We start from the raw sequence: 16,724 nt of genomic DNA, 5'->3' as shown, positions 1-16,724 counted from the left end.
CTTTAATGCCTTCTGCCCAAGGACTTCTAAGCACTAATTAATCCTAACACCTCTGCAATGTAGCTCCATTATCCTCATTTTACAGATAGGGAAAATGAATTACAGAGGTGAAAATCTGCCATAGTTTGTACACTGAGCCAAAGACAATCAGGATTAGACCCCATGTGTCCTCTTCTCCTCATTATGCTCTAAGCACTAGACATCAGATAAACCAGCACGTTTACTCCCCAGATGGAATAAAACCATCAGTAGGGGTTGGCAAGACTGAAGAGAGTCCAGCATCCCCTCCTATCAGATCCCACAATCAAGGTTGGTTCAGGCACTCACAATGCCTGCCGCCCTGATTTTCAAGGAAGGGTTTGTCAGCACTGCCTGCGTTTTACTTTATGGGTCACATGAAGTAACACCACGCCCCACTGATACTGCACTTATGTAACACGCTATCTCAATGTGATTGGCCTCACACACTAGTGGAGCATGATATGTGCAGTAAGATAAACTTCAAGATGTTGCAACGATGCAGTTTAGATAAGCGCATCTCCAAGACTCAGCCGCCTGTGACCCAAACTACTAAAGCCAGCCTTGTACTTGTTAAAGGGTCAGTCTTGGCACACATCCACAGCACTACTCCATTATTCCTCTAAAGCCCTGCATGTCCAAGTCACCCATTTTTAAAACTCTATGCTTAAATATTGTCTGCACTCAGGAGAGAGACTAGTGGTGGAACCCTGTTAATAAAGATAGCTTGATAGTTACGCTGCCTTTGGGGAGGGGAAAATAAGTAGTTAATAACCAGAAAATTCCTTCCCTCCTCTCATTATCTGTCCTCCACGTAGGTATCTATGTGCCAGCAACTCTAGGCCCCTCCTTCCAATTCTCTTAATTCTTTCCAGGCTCTTGGTGTGCTTGCATGAGACAGTCAGTCCTTCCGCTCCACCACACACCATGACAGGAAGGGTGAAGAAGTGATGTGAGAAGCAAAAAGGGTCACTCTGTGGCTTTGGCCACACCTCATTCTAGATTAGTCCAACAACAGATTTGGAAAGCATCTCTCTAGTTCCAAGGAAGGATTTTGCAATGAGCTTCCCACGTGACCCTGAAATTATCTGTCTTAGAATTTTAACAGCTAGAGTCCGCTGCCCCTCCCCCACTTCAATTTCACAGCCACTTCATATTAACTCGAGAGAAACTCAACTAAGAGACCAGGCCATTGCTTTCCTCCTTTACCACACAGAGCAGGAAGGGGCTAAGGCTTCTGGTTTTCACTTCCTGAACCCCTCTGACTTTTCAGAACTGTGGTTTTGTGCTCACTGCGTTTGAAGAAATGATAGATTCTCTGCCTCTGTCCCCCACCTTTTCTTATCTATCAACAAATTGATGCAGAGGAACAACCAAACCAACCCGGAGTGACTATCTGATTTGCAGACAGCCTGCTGGAAACTGCAAAATTATTATATGGGCAAATGGAAATCTGGAGGTTACAGGCATTTACTGGAAATGCAGCACAGGGAGAGAAAGAAGGGAGGGGCTGGTGATACTCCTGGGAAAGACGATATGAGCACCAACACTAAGTGGGAAGATAGGACTGTGAGACTGGTGTGGCCCCAAAGGAGTAGACATCTGATGGTCCCTGGGCATCTGCCAGACACAAGGCATAAAGGAAGAGGCATGCATAGGCATGCAAGTTTTTACTCTTTAATTTTCTATCCTATGATAGACTCCTGGAAAATTAACTGTCAATTCTAACATGATTTCTTCAATGTATATAGTACCTATTGCCATAGCTGCTCAGGCACATCTTTTTGGTGTTTAAGACACCAAAATCCCATGCCCTTCTCCACCCTCAGTGAGGAATGATGATCACACAGCCTCTAGTATGACTACTACCAGCAGATACAATTAAAGCACAAGAAGAATAAACCTAAACAAGAGCAAATAAGATCAGTGGGCCTTGCATCACACCCTGAAGATTATTGAACTCAGGCTACGGTATACCTGAGTGAGGGGTGGGGACTCTACTGAGAGAGCCAACTCTTGAGAATTTTACCCTAGGAATCAACTGCAAGAGCATCCAGATGATCTTTATGCTTTTGGCAGGGGATGGGAATGAGAGGTCATCTCTTGGAGACTGCTCCTGACTGTTTGAGATAGAAAAGATTTTTGGTGATGTTACACTTCGGCAAATTCGATATTCTATGGTTTAGAATCAAAAGTAAGTTAAAATTTATTTTTTTTAAGTTAGTTATATAATAAAAATTGACAATGAATTGAAATTCCTCATTGCAGAGTCAGGTCAGGTCTCCCTCTGCCACTGTTAACAAGAAGTCATGAAAGCAGCGATGAGGAAAGCCTATCTTCTTACATCACAGAATGAAAGATTAAAGAAAAGTCACATTCTCTAAAACCACAAGCAATCTTAATATTCTGAAAGGAAAGGAGACAAGACGGGAACTTATCATTACCATTTCTCTTCAGAAAGAGATTGTGGACCCCTGACTTCATTTACTAACTCCAGGAGACATGTTTACTTTAAGCAAATACTCCTTCCCCTATGTACTGAAGCATGTGCTCTGAGTTACTGGTTCTAATTCACGCCAAATGACTTCAGCTAGGCAGGGACAGGTTGTTACATGAGGAACCTGTGTGTCTGTGTGTGTACCAGCCCTGCATGTAAAAATCAAGAGTCCCTGGACCACGCACTATAGGTTAAAAAGCAGCTTGTGGAAGGGTAAATCTAAAAGCTGTCATTTTAGGATTTTGCACAATGTAAGGAAGAGAAGAGAAGAGAAGAGAAACCACAGGGAGAGCTCTGTGTGCATATGAATCAGGATTCCTAAAAACTTGAACCCTGGCTCAAGGACAACACTTGTGTACAAGATCTGAGTCTAGGGTAGCAGAACCATATCAGGATGAATTCTTAGCTTGTTACCTGAGCATACGGTGAAGTTTGTGAGGTGTCATTCCAGCACCATTATCTGTGAAAGTCAAACAAAGCTCCCCCTTGATCTCCACAACATCAATGCAAAGAAGCTTAGCCGTCACACCAGGATCTGAGGCATTGTCTGTGGAAGGAAAAAACCTGGCCAGTTAGGTATACTCATGTCCTCAACTACTCCTGACACTCAGATCATCTCCTGAGATCCAGTAAATGAAAGCATGCTTCCATCCCGCTTCTTCCAAATTCAGGAAAATATCTGGTAGAGGATTCATCATATTCCGCAAAACTGCTTACCATAAGAAAAGGATACTTATTCCGTAGGAAGGTGTGAAAATATGAATTATACATAAAGAGAATACAGGAATACTATGATCAAAAGATTTGAATAGAATGAGTTCAGGAGAGCTGTGTTTCTTATGAGTGAGAAAGCTACTAATGAGGTATGCAAGTCATCTCAGACAATTGCCAATAAAATCATAACTACACACCTTATCAGTATTTTGTATGTGCTGTGTGTGTTACAGAAGAACTAGTTTGAAAATGGTTTAGAAATAAAAATGTTATTGGAACCTTTGCAGTGTAAACCCAGGTGCTGTGGTTACCTTCAGCTCACTTGTATAGGGCTCAGAGAAAGTCAATATGAACTTCTTAAAAAAAAAAAAGTGCCTTTTCTGTACATAAAAAGATCATGATTTTAAGATAGATATCTTGGGACCTTTCAGGCCTAGAAGGAAGTGTCCTAAAAGGAAGCCCTCTTGTAGTCCTGAAGGGTCATAAAATATCAGGCCATAAGCTCAGCAGAACTGATCACAGCCAGTCTTGAGAATCAGGCAAGTAGAATTTGAGGGATGGGGTAATGCTGCATGTGAGGTGAAAGCAAGAATCACTCAAGCAGGTTGCTTATAAAAAAAATTAAGACAACTGACTATTTGTAACTGCTCAGAAATTTGTAAACTTGGAGACTGTGCTGAAAGGACATGGACGGATGGTCACAGGAGGTAGTCAAAGAATGTATGATAATTGAAAAACCATAGTATAATATAGTATGATGTAGACACAGCACAAAAGGGAGGTAATATTTGCTGTATGATGTGATAAGGAGTGATCATGCCCTTTTCACTGCCATTATTCCATCTCACCTGGGATTTATTCTAACATCCCAAATCTCTAAGCAGGCTCAAACAGCTGATGCTTTGTTTTTTGCCTGAACATTTCATCCTTCTTCATCCATCTGTGAAACTTTCCATCAAATCACACCTGCGTGAGGCCCAAGACAGGTAAAGTTCAACACTCAGATGCCACAAGAGAGATTTCAACTACCTTATGGTAGCCTGCTTTTGCGTCCTTGTCCTCAGTGCCTGCTCAGAGTTTTCTCAAGCAGCATGAAACCGGAGCTTCACTGCTGCCCACCAGGTTCCGAATAACAAGAGCAAAATTTAGCAGTGTTCTTAGTTTTACATTCTTGCTGCTAGACAAGACGCTGGGCAGACTCAGACACTGGAGCCATCTGTCTGCAGACTCAGGCATGCAACGCTGCACCAGCCACATTCAGGTCACTAAGAGTTTCAAACATGAGAGCCAAGAATTGCATCGCTGTTAAATGAGAGAACTAAGACTCAGATGGCTGCTTCCCATCTCCCTGGCAGAGCTGCCCAGCACCTGCACAGTGACCCAACACTTTACCAGTGCAGTGAGCACCCCCTAGTGCCCTAGAACTCCTCCATGGCCCTTTCCTCTCCCTGGCAGCATTGCCTTATCCAACCCGGCACAATGACCTAGCACAGCAAGCAGTTCTATGAGCGACCCCCAGTGCCCTCTAACAAACTGCAATGCCCTTCCCCATCCCCTGGCAGAGATGCATTTCTCGACCTCGAACAACCTGAACTGAAGTAATTCTGCAAGGAGCAACCCCACACACTCAGTGCCCTCCACCCATACACATCCTCCACGGCCCAGCCCTTGCCACTGATCTACCAGTGCCCCGAACATACTCCCCAGTGCTCTCCAACCCCCCCCCCACTGCACAGTTACCAGCGCTGTGAACACACCCCCGGTGCCCCCCAACCTCCCACTGCACAGCTCCCAGCCTGTGCACACCCCCCGTGCCCTGCCCGCACAGCTCCCGGGTCCCAGAACACCCTCCAGGGCCCCGCAGGCCTTACCCAGCAGCTCGGCCATGGCGCTGAAGGGCCGCGTGTGGCTGGTGCTGTTGCTCTGCAGGTAGTGCGGGCTCATCTGCGGGGAGAGCGACAGGACAGAGCGGGGCGGTCAGGGCCCGGTCGGGGCTCCCGCGTACAGGGCCCCGCCGCCCCGCACCCTCCCACCGCACCTACCGCGCTCAGGCGGATGCCCTGCTCCGTGTTCAGCCTCCGGGCCATGGCGGCTCCCTGCCAGGCGGCCCGGGCAACCGCGTCGGGTGTCAGCTCCGAGCGCACCGCGGCAGCGCCGAGACAGAGCCCCTTGCTCCGGCCGTCACCCGCAGCAATATGGCGGCCCCCTGTCTGTCACTAGCGGGCTCCCGTCCCGTGCCGTACGGCAACATGGTGGCCCTGCTAGACGCACGCTGCCGTACAGCAACATGGAGCCCTCCCCGTCCTGATACCCCTTTCACGCTGCCGTACAGCAACATGGCGACCTCCGAAAGGAAACTTCCACGTCCGTACAGCAACATGGCGGCCCTCTCAGTGCTCCTAATGAGATCCCCCCACATGGGGCTCCCTCAAGAGCCGCTTGGCTCTATTTGCATACAACATATGCACTAACTGCCAGCCGTGCCTGCTGCAACTCCAGCGTCCGGGGGCAGCAGCCCTGCTCTGGCTCCTGGACCTGCCTCTCCTGTACCCGTAGCCTCAAAAATCAGGAGTCAGACCCAAACAAATCATGGGGTTTTTTGAAAGGACAATAGTGTGGTTTTTGAACTTCCCCCAAGCCATCCGGTGCATGCATGTGACAATTAGTGCACCCCCCTCTCCCACGTATATTGGGGAAGGTGATTCTAGCCCCTGCTGATGGAGCTCTCACCCCCTCTGCCCACATCCTGCCTGCCCAGCGATTAATCTTATCCCCCGGTCCCACTATCACGTCTATATGATCATGCAAGTATGCACGTGTTCAGGGAAGTGTGGGTATGAAAGGCGTAAACTGAATTAAAAGATATGCCAATGAAAGGAAACAAAATGGATAATTTAGACCTCTCTCTGACATGTCCCTCTGTTTTCTACTCTCTTGTAAAGTGGAAGAAAATGCCACCTTCTCCACTCCCTGTGAAAGTCAATTTAAACCCCAGCCAGCATGGAGCTTAGAACCATCACCTTGATGATGCACAAATATAGCATGGCAACATAAACTAAGCAGGCTGGGATCGCCAAACTCGGGACCCCAAAGCAATGTTGGTGTTTGAAAAGTCCAAGAATGCTCCTCAGATATTGTGCCCATCATGTTGCTGTTTTGAAGAATTAGGCTTATAGAGTTTGTAAGGACAAAGGTGGCCAGCCCCAAAGCCAGAGAGCTCTGTTATGGCATGCAGCGCATCCTTCAAGGCTGGATATAGTAACACTTCTACATTCTGCTTTTGTTTTGCTCCAAAGCCATCCCCCCAGCACTGCAAGTAGGACACTACATATCACTCCATTTGACATTTGAACTCAAGCCTAGATTTTGTGCATGGCACTTGATGAAAGGCTAACAAGAGCTGACAAAAGAGACAATAGCCAGAAAAATCAAACTGACAGGCTAAGGGGAGACTAGGCAAGGAGAGAAAAAAGCAACAGACAGCTGGACTACTGGCTGGCTGCTTGGGGAAGGAACCAGCTGTTATAGGGAATCTGTATCCCTTCTGGGTGTGTGGCAGGTGTTGCAGCTCATCTCTGCTAAAGCCATGAAATCTGGTTCCATCAATCAGAGGGCAAGGGGAACTCAAATGCATCTCTCCAAAGACAGTCAGGATGATGGGGAAGAAGCATTACAACAACCTGCCATATTTATTGACAGAGGCAGCTATTTCTGAAGAAAACAACATAATTCTCAGAAAGCAATTGGACATTTATATCAACAGCAGCATCTGCAGTGAGACTAGCTGGGAAAAATTCCAACGGCTACCAATCTTTATGCTTCAGGGTATTAGTGAATCAACCATGAGGGTTCAAGTAATTTTCCCAATCACGTAGCACAGCACAGTCAAATGCATTTGTCCACATGGATGTGGGGTGAGAACAGGGGCATTTATGTCTTCTTCTGAACCCTCCAGTGTTATCCACTGTCAGAGACAGGCTTTCAGACCAAGCAGACCATTGCTGGTCTGTTCCAGTACAGTAACTTGTGAGGAAGAAGTGAGATCTGCTGTTATTATCTAGAGTCTGCAAAGCAAAACACATCTGGTCCAAAAAGAAAGGCCCTACATAGAAGGCTCCTGCAGTACCCAAAAAGATATCTGGGAAACAGAGACATGCACTAGGAAAACACAACTTGAACACATTTATTTACATATTCTCCTCCCTTAAAGGCCATTCAGATGGCAGTGCCAAAATACAGATATAAAACAAAAGAGAAAAGCTAACACATACTATGTTAGTGGTGGAAATACAGACATCCTGGACAAACAGCATAAAGCTATTTGTTTAAAATAAATACGGAATGGAATTCAGCATAGTACTCACCCCTCAAAACATGCTGCATGGTATGAGTGTTCAAACACACAGCAATTTAAGATCCTCAGACTCCTTCAAATCAGAGTGTCTGGTTATCAAGCCAGTGATCTCAGCATCCCTTCTGCCCCACACCAGGAGGGGTTGCCTCTGTTCCTGTCATCCCAAGAGTCACCTCTGCCCCATGCTAAGTGGGGTTGTCTCTAGTTTTCTTATGAGTCTCACCTGAAGGAACTTATCTCCCAGGACTCCCCTGTCCCACACTGGGATTTATATATTTGAATGTTGAGCTCAGAATCAGAGCATTAAAGGACAGTTCCAATAGCTGAGTAACTACAAACCATGATGATCCACACAAGCCCCACAGATTGCTTGTCCACTAGTTGGTAGTGGGTTTCTCTGCACTGTCCAGGGCACACGAGCTGGGGGAGGTAGAATCAACACCTAATGACTGCATGTTGCTTTTCCCAAACTCCATCACTAGCGTTTTCCCCAGCAGGCTATAGCCGTTCACTAGCAGCATTGCTTCCCGTGCAACCTCGACACCTGGAACAGGAGAGTAAAGTGACCTCAGGTTACAGGGTACATATAACTGCTCATACAGCCAGCTCTGCTCTTGAGCCCACTGGGTTCAAACACAGACCTCAAGACTATGTGGTCTTCTCCTGGCCATTAACAGCTCTTGTATACAGCATAGTGCTGGGATCTGATCAGTAGAGCAGTGTGTGGGGAATGTCAGCACTGAGTGAACATAAGACACTGAATTCCCCTCTTACTTTATGACAAGGCTGGAATTCATCACTGGGATGCTGAGGTCAGACAAGTATGGAAGCCAGATTCCCATCTCACCCCAGGGACCGTGGCCCTTCCAGCACAGTGCACTGAGGAGCTGGCACTGCACCTTCATTCATCAGGAAAGGCCTGTGAGATGTAGCTGAGCAACTTACTGGGAAAGGTGATGAAGGCCTGACCCCTCATGCGGCCACTCAGCAGGCGGAACTGGATTGGTGGGCCATCCTTCTCCTGGAACCGAGCAAACAGTGAGACCAGCTCCCTCACTGTCACCCGAGGGCTCAGGTTCTTCAGATACAGCACCTAAGCAGCCCCCAGAACAATGGGAGCAGGGGGGGAGAGAGAGTCATCACAGCCTTGTGCTGAGAAGGGTCATCTCTTTACAGCTAACTTCCCCCTCACTTCCACAGCTCCTTCTGCCCCACATGGGGAGGGGCTGGCTCTGCCCCTCTCACCCCCTCTGCCCCACACTGGTGGTTGTATGTTTAGAAGATATCTTGTGACTTTTTTGAGGCTGTATCACGCCATATCTACATAAGTTCCTGTTGGCTCCAGTTATTTATATCATGAGCTCTTGCTGCCTGTTAAACAAGGTTTAATGCAGACTGCTCGTGACTAGTTATGGAGGCGGCACTATGTTTGTCTACGTCTCTGAGAGCCAGAGATCTTTCTCCCTCTATAGTCCATCTGGGACTGGGTTTGAAGCATGGATGGAAGTTAGGTATCCTAGGAGTATTTAAGCAGGGCAATCTCTTTTGTTGACTCCAAAGGTCCCCCTCTTTTTCCCCAGCAGAAGAGGCTACTCCTCCTTTGGTTGCACACACTCTTATGGTGATGCTCAGTCTTTAGTAAGCAGGAATATTTACCCCTTGTAGCTTTGAAATCTATGAATCTAATACAGGTGCCAAAACAGCATCCCCACAGCTCTGCGTTAGGGCATGGTACAGTGATAACTGGGAAGGAAAAACATACCCAGTTTATTACCTTCAGCTTGGCCTTACCATACCTTGCTTGGCTTTCCCGGCCTGTACGAGCAAAACCGGGAGATGCTCCTGATCTCCTCCTCTGAGAGACGATTCTTGAGGATCTCCTCTTCTGGGATGAACTCCACGGGTTCCTTTACAGTCAAAGGCCCCAGGCTGGGTTGCTGGGCCACAGATCCTGTTCTCTTCATCGCGGGGAAGCTGGGACCTCCATACTGTTCTGTCTGCTTCCCCTGGTCCGGAAGCTGTGTGGTATCCTTAACCACAGATTCATTTGGGGCCGGGAAGCAAGGCAAGCATAGATCACTTTTTGTAGACTGGGATTCCCTAGGCAATGGCTTACTTAGCATCTCTTGACAGACAGTCTCCAAATGACTCATGGGGTCCTTCTCATTCACCGTCTTCTTCTGAGCTTCATCTAATCCACAGTAAAGAAACATGGTGACATGATGAAACCTACCACCACAAGTAAATGAACAGATCACTGCGGACAGCTAGAGCCTGGGCCCCAATGGCAAGAAGTTCTGCTTTAGGGCAGCTCAGTCCAACCTCCAACAGGAGCTTGGGGGTTACTGAAAAGCAAAATGTAGGCCACCAGCAATATCAGATGGCATTCCAGATTAGAACAGGTTTCCGAAAAGAACAGCATCTCTACCAGAATACTTTCTATAACACTCGTTCCCGGCTCAATTATCCTGCAGATGTTATAACCAACTAATCTGCCACTTGATTTCGACATGTTCCAGAGATCAGCACCATTGACTGGTTCCCCTGCACTCCAGCTAGCAGAGACCTTTCTCCACCTGGTCCGTGCTTATGGCTAGTGAAGCTTATTTGCTGCCATGCAGCTTTTTAAAATGTTGTTTTGAACAAAACCATTTTCTTGAGCTTTCAGGGAAACCATCAGGTTAAAATCATGGATTTAAAGGAGTTTCTTTGCTTGGGTTACTAATAACACCTTCCTTAGTTTATTTAATGGAAGAAAGGGCAAAAATGAAATGTACTTTCCTCCCATTCATGCAGCATTAATCAGTCTGCTTTTTTACTGTGTTACACTGCACTCTGCTGGGGTGCTGACACCAGAGCGGTCAGTCCTCAGGCAGTTGCACTTCCTGGACGCTGCTGCTGTAGGTGGGAATGGGGATTGATGTCATTAGATTGTCAGCTTTTTGGGGCAAGGACCATCTTTTTGCTCTGTGTTTGTATAATACGTAGCACAATGGGGCCTCAGTCAACAACCAGGGTTCCTGACCACTATGATAATACAAACAACAACAATTAAAAAATAATTTTTTAAAATAAGTCGTGAAAAGCACCTGGATTAAACTGTTTTTCTAACAAACAAAACCTAATTGTTAGGTTTGCAATACCCCTTTAAATGCGACCCTTATAAGTTTTGCTATGATCTGGTGTATGATGTGTTTCTGCAGTCTCCTAGGGCAGTGTCAGACATCACTGCATAAGGGTCAGATTGTGAGAAGGAATACAACAAAGAGGCAGGAGAAAAGTGATGCTCAGATGAGAGGCAATGTGGTGAAGTGGAGAGGGCACGGGGCTAGGAATCAGGACACCTGGGTTCTATTTCTGACTAGGCCACCGACCCTGTTGGGTGACCTTGGCCAAGTCTTTTTGCCTCTCTGTGCCTCAGTTTCTGTCCCACCCCGTGTCTGTCTTGTACATTTACACTGTAAGCAATTCAGGACAGGGACAGTTTTGCTATGTGTATGCACACTACCTAGCACGAAGAAGCACTGATTTTGGTAAGGGCCTCTAGGCACTACAGCAGTACAAATAATTAATAAGAGAACCATCTTACTCTTATTAAATATACCAGGCTGAACTCTGTCTCCAGCTATACCCATGCCATCTGGCTGCACAAGTGTTAGAGAGCGCAGAGTTCAGCCTGCTAGTGGGGGTGTCCAATCTGACAGTGGCTCTGTGCAGACTCATATATTAGAGAGTCCTTTCTTTAAACAGTCTGTTCATGCAAGATGCTCTTGGCAAAAGGAAGACAGCTTTTTCCCTCCACCTCGTCATGGTGCAGAAGCAGATCTATTTCTTCAGGGAGAAAGGGCAAGAAGGAAATGCCCCAGACTGCCCCAGATCTACATTCACAGAACACTTGCTCGTGTTACTTCCACCCTGCCAGGGGCACTGGTGGCATTTGGAAGCCCGTGTACCTTGGTGGTAGAGCGCTCGTAGGAAGGAGTGACGGTCTGTCCCCTGGAAGAGCGCGTTCTCAATCTCCATCTCCCGCCGGCTCAGCTGTTTGCTGCCAGCAAATCTCTGCGGCAGGGACAAAATGCGCTGGCGCTCTGTGATCTTCTCTTGGATGGCTTGCAGCCGTTCCTTCATGGCTTCAGGGGCTGCCCCTAGCCCAGAACCCTGAAATATATCAGCAGCATCGCTCAGGAGAAAACCCACCCCACTTCTAGGGCGACGCTGCAATTCAGACTAGAGTGGCACTGAATTAAGAATAAGAGCTACTCTCAAAGGGGGGCTGATGTGAGAGCTTCTGTTATCACCGGATGAGGGCAGAGACATTATCATACTCAGAGCCAGGAACCCACTATACATAGGGGGTTAAAATGATGAGCAGCTCATTCTCTCCTGATCTTACTGATCACTCTGATTTCATTTGCTTTGCTCCTTGGTTACTTGTATCCATACACCCCAATATTCCTGGCTCCCTTTAACTGAATAAAACCTGAGGAGTGAGTAGCATCTGCTCCTGTTCTCTGATCTATTTGTGAATGTAGCTCTATGAAACATAGACATACTGTTAATCATTCCTTGGCAGAATGCTTAGGGTGCCTTAAAAGCAGCAATTTATTATTGTCCATTGTTAATTCACTGCAGAGCTTTGAACTCCGGACTCCATTATGTTCTAGATGGCTCTCAATGCTGGGTTCCGGCTTCCTGCTGTTACTAGTAAAGCTCTTTCCTCACCTTATCTGTTGAACCATGGTTCTTCCAAAGCAGGATCTCTGAGTCTGAGAGCCCCAATTCGCGAAGAGAGGCTGTTTCTTGCTCACTCTCCTGCAGCGCTTGAAACTGCGTTAAGGTCAGAGTCCCTGCCGCCTCTTCTCCAAAGGGCTTGTAAAGAGCAGCTGGGGCGAAGCATCGCCGCTTGGACACGCACCTGCAACCCAAATCAACAGCAAAGCAAGTAGTCCTTAGGACTTAGAAATTAAGTGTGTGGGACAGGATGCTGGCCTTTAAAACCTGGACATGCTCTCACCACTAGCAGCCTACCATGAGCACTAGAGATGCTATGTTTCTGAAGGTGCTGTCCTCTGTAAGATGGGCATGCTCCATATTCTTTTACCTGATACTATAAGACTATATAAGGCACATGAGTATCAAACAATGTATATTTCTATTATTTGCAGTGTCATCTAGTGGCTGAAAAATCTAGCTGCAGTTTGTGTTTGCATGAGGAGAAAGCTGGGAGCAAAAGTCATGCTCCACTGCTCGGGTGAGACACAGCACGGGAAGCTCTGCTTGTGAAACCTGCCTCCATCTATTTGCCCATGACTCACCTACACTACTATCTGCTCATCATCTGCCTGCTATAGCATTAATGCTACTGTACTGCTGTCCTCCATAATCTGAATGTGCTCCATCCGCCAGCACCCAAGAGCCAGCAGGGGCAGCCTTTAGCCTCTAACAGCCTCTTGTGCTTTGCTGCCTAGTTCAATGCTTACTGTTCAATGGAGACAGCGGTATCAAGCTGATGATGAAGGAGGCTTTTCAGCTGCCTTTCTCCTTCTGTCTCCAAATCCTCCAGAAGGTGGTCATCGCTGGATAGGCTGCTGTTGACCCTGGTCGTGGAAACACAACAGAGGTGGTCAGTAAGTTATAGAGACTGCTTTACTCCCCACACACCCAAATCTACCATATTTATAAATCCACAGATATTCTGTCTTCCAGCCCTTTATTAGAACACTAGGAAAACAATGCGATAGTCCAGATGGGCTATAAAGAACAAGATGGAACTAAAAATAACCTTCACTGCAAAATTCCCACTGATGTCAATTAGAAAGATGCACAGATGCTTTTTGAAAAATTTAAAATATCCCAGGAGCATGGTTTATTTTATTCACATGCAATCCTGTAATTTTTATTTACAGAAGATCTATTTTAAAAAATGAATCCTGCCTAGCTTCAAATGAATCAGTGCAAAAAAAAAAACCCCCACAAAAAAACAAAAACAAAGCCATTGGAGACAGCCAAAGAAAGCGGGAAGTTGGCAGCATGCTGGAACATAGTTATAACTCGATTATCAATCTGCCTTTCTAAGGGAAAACTTGCTCCATGAATGGCACATTGCCTTGCATTTGTTATTTCATACAAAACTTTAAAGGACATTGGCATCTACTGCTCTGTAGCTTTTTGTTTCCTTCTCTCAGTGCCTGTACCAAGATCAGAATAAAGGGAGGGAAGAAATAGTTGATACTCTTCAAGCCCCACTCACAATCTTAGTGACATAGGATGTTTTTGCTAAAGTGATGAGTAGTGAAATGATTAACAATGCAGATGTCTAAACAGTTATTAAGATTCTTGCTTTAATACTTTATTGCTATGAATGGAGCTGCCCACACCTCTCCTAGGGCTATTGTTTCAGCTGCCTCTAAACTCAGGCAGACAGCCATGCACTGGAAAACATTTGGGCAAACACCCCAGTATTAGGTGAAGGTTTCTTCACAACAATCAGAGCTGGAAATGTCATTTTGTTTTTGAACAAAAGCTTAGATTCTGTTGAAACATAGAGAGGTGCCAGTATAACAACATAAAAACCGCCATACTGGATCAGACCAATGGTCCATCAAGTCCAATATCCTGTCTCTGACAATGGCTGATACTAGATGCTTCAAAGGAAATGAACAAGACAGGGCAATTTCAATCGATCCATCCCATCAGCCAGTCCCTCTTCTGGCAGTCAAAGATTTAGGGACACCCAGATCATGGGGTTGTGTCAACTCTTTTCTAAGCTCAGCAGTCCCAGTGTTTTCAATCTCTCTTCACATGGAAGCTGTTCCGTGTCCCTCATCATTTTTGTTGCCCTTCTCAGTAACTTTTTCAATTCTAATATATCTTTTTTTGAGATGGGGCAATCAGAACTGCATGCGATATTCAACCTGTGGGCATACCATGGATTTATATAGTTGCATTATGATATTTTCTGTTTTATTATCCATTGCGATATGATGTGCCAACTTAATCCAAGTCCTCTCTATGTTAAACTGGAACTTTCTTTTTTAAAATCTCTAGTTGGTTTTGCCCTTGCCAAAGACTCCCCCCATCTCACCCTCCTTTCCTGTGTTTCATGGGAGTAGAAAGAAATTAACACAGAAGCTTTTAGTGTATTGCATCAATGCTACTGAACTTTGGTAGTAAATAGCAACTGCTCAAACCTTTCACTGCAAAGCAGACAGGCTGGTCTCACTCATTCCAGGGGATGATAGGAACATGAAAGATTTCACCCCAGAATGGCCAACCCCAAGCCTCAAAAATCATGGCTCAGGCCCCACACTGACATAATGAGATTTTAAAATAATAAATACTGGGATCTTTTCCTGTGTCTTGAGGTTTCAGAGCCTTTAGGACATACTCACTTGGTATTTTCAAGTTTTTCTCTGCCATCACAAAAGCTAAAAACTTTTTTTTAAATGGAAGCTGAGACGTTCTTGCCCTCTCCTGATTCCAGGAACTGGGGCTTTAGAAAAACACTAAGTATTGTGGGACTCAGCATAAAATCATGAGAGTTAGCAGTGCTAGGATTCACATACAGGCAGTCTGCATTACAGGATGTCTCACAGGAACTGGCAAACAAGGAAAGATCCCCCCCAGAGGGTCCCCCAAACTCCATTCTTCCTCCCCCAGAGCACCCCAACTCCTCATCCTTCCTTCCTGTCCCCAAGCTCCCCTGCCTCCTCCGGAGCAACCCCAAACACCCAGTCCTCACTTTCTCCCCACCTGGGCAGCCTTCCTCCTCCACCCCTCAGTCGTCATCCTTCCCTCAGCTCCCCCACTCTCTCCCTTCCTCCCCCGGAGCACCCCAACCCAGAGCACCCCCATCCTTCCTCCCCCAGAGCACCCCAACCCAGAGCACCCTAACCCCACAGAGGGCCCCGGAGCCCCCAGCTGCTCGAATCCAGCAGCAGCCCAGGCGCTGGCTGCCCCCGGTTGTGGGGGGGAGTCACGAGCGCCCGGCTGCGAGATGCCCTCGCCGGAGCCCTCCTCTCACCTCCGCATAGCTCTGGCCCCCAGCACCTCTCGCCCCCCGCCGCTCCGGCCGCAGCCAGCTCCGAGGGCCTGGACTGCAACTCCCAGCAGCTCCTTGCGGCAGGGCCCGAGTGGATGGGTGGGCGGGTCCCAGGGGCTGCTGGGAGTTGTAGTGCAGTGGTGCTAACCCGCCGGGGCAGGCTGTACCAGGCTCTAGCAAGGGTCAGTCAGTGTGGCTGACTTTAGTTTAGTGTGGGGCCTCCATTATCACCCCAGCCCTTGACCCCACAGCAGAACAGGGGTTTCCTCACAGACTGGGGTGCAGTTGGAGCCTACTGCCTCAGCATGGCCCTGCTACTAATCACACTGTTTATGGTGGGACCTAGGCACCAATCACAATCAGTGCCCCCTTATGCCAAGCACTCTACCACCACTGACAAGTCCTTGCCCCACAGTGCTTATTACACTAAAGCTTCAGGGGAATAGGGCAGCAAGCTCTGACTCATAAGCCCCTCGGCGCAGGGCCTGTTCAGTATTATGTATTTGTATAGTAACTGAAAATACTGAAGGCCTGATTCTGACCTCACACAAGTGAGAGGTAAGAGTAACTCCATTAAAGTCAGTAAAATGTCAGGAGAATTAGGCCCTTACTTTATTTCAGCTGGCAACTAGAGGGATGGGGCAAACCAAGTGAGGAGGAAGGACAGAATGCATTAACATCTCTAATTCACAAACTTAGTGTTTGTCAGGGGATATTTGTACATCCCTTCATGAATCTGAGTTGAAGAGACTTGGGTAGAGAAGATGCACCTTCCCCATCAGCATTTTTGGGGGTTGTACTGTGATTTGCTCATAGGGCAGGTATAGGGAATTTACCTTTGCATTAATAAGAAAACAAAGATCACTCAAGTTTCACCATTCCTACAAATAACATATAAAACCAGTTTAAAACCATATAGATGATAGAAGTCTATTGCCACTTATCCACACAATCCATGTATGGTACAGAAGCGCTTACTGAATACTTCAAGTGCTAGATGATAAGGCCCAGATGCACAAATGTATTTAGGTTCCTAACATTCCTAACCTTTGTGGATTGGGGGCTAAGTGTTTCAGACATGCCAATTTTCCTCTGGAGAG

General features: G+C 46.8%; 1 protein-coding gene across 1 annotated transcript in view; it reads right to left on the bottom strand.

The window, feature by feature from the left end:
• The window catches only part of LOC137153281 (MORC family CW-type zinc finger protein 4-like), a 36,793-nt gene extending 20,794 nt beyond the window's left edge, over positions 1-15,999 (bottom strand). Inside the window, exons 1-7 of the mRNA XM_067548432.1 lie at positions 15,607-15,999; positions 13,064-13,180; positions 12,306-12,498; positions 11,537-11,741; positions 9,380-9,774; positions 8,529-8,676; positions 2,930-3,062 (exon numbers count right to left, since the gene is read on the bottom strand). Of these exons, the coding sequence (XP_067404533.1) occupies positions 2,930-3,062; positions 8,529-8,676; positions 9,380-9,774; positions 11,537-11,741; positions 12,306-12,498; positions 13,064-13,180; positions 15,607-15,614 (1,199 nt within the window). The 5' untranslated portion in view covers positions 15,615-15,999. The remainder of the gene's footprint in view (positions 1-2,929; positions 3,063-8,528; positions 8,677-9,379; positions 9,775-11,536; positions 11,742-12,305; positions 12,499-13,063; positions 13,181-15,606) is intronic.
• Between the last annotated feature and the right edge of the window lie 725 nt (positions 16,000-16,724).

This window comes from Emydura macquarii, unplaced genomic scaffold, assembly GCF_026122565.2.
Source record: "Emydura macquarii macquarii isolate MOO-44397 ecotype Brisbane River unplaced genomic scaffold, CSIRO-AGI_Emac_v2 contig_1253, whole genome shotgun sequence".
NCBI lineage: Eukaryota > Metazoa > Chordata > Testudines > Chelidae > Emydura > Emydura macquarii.
The sequence above is the reverse complement of the archived record's forward strand: the minus strand, read 5'-3'. Positions and strand labels throughout refer to the sequence as shown.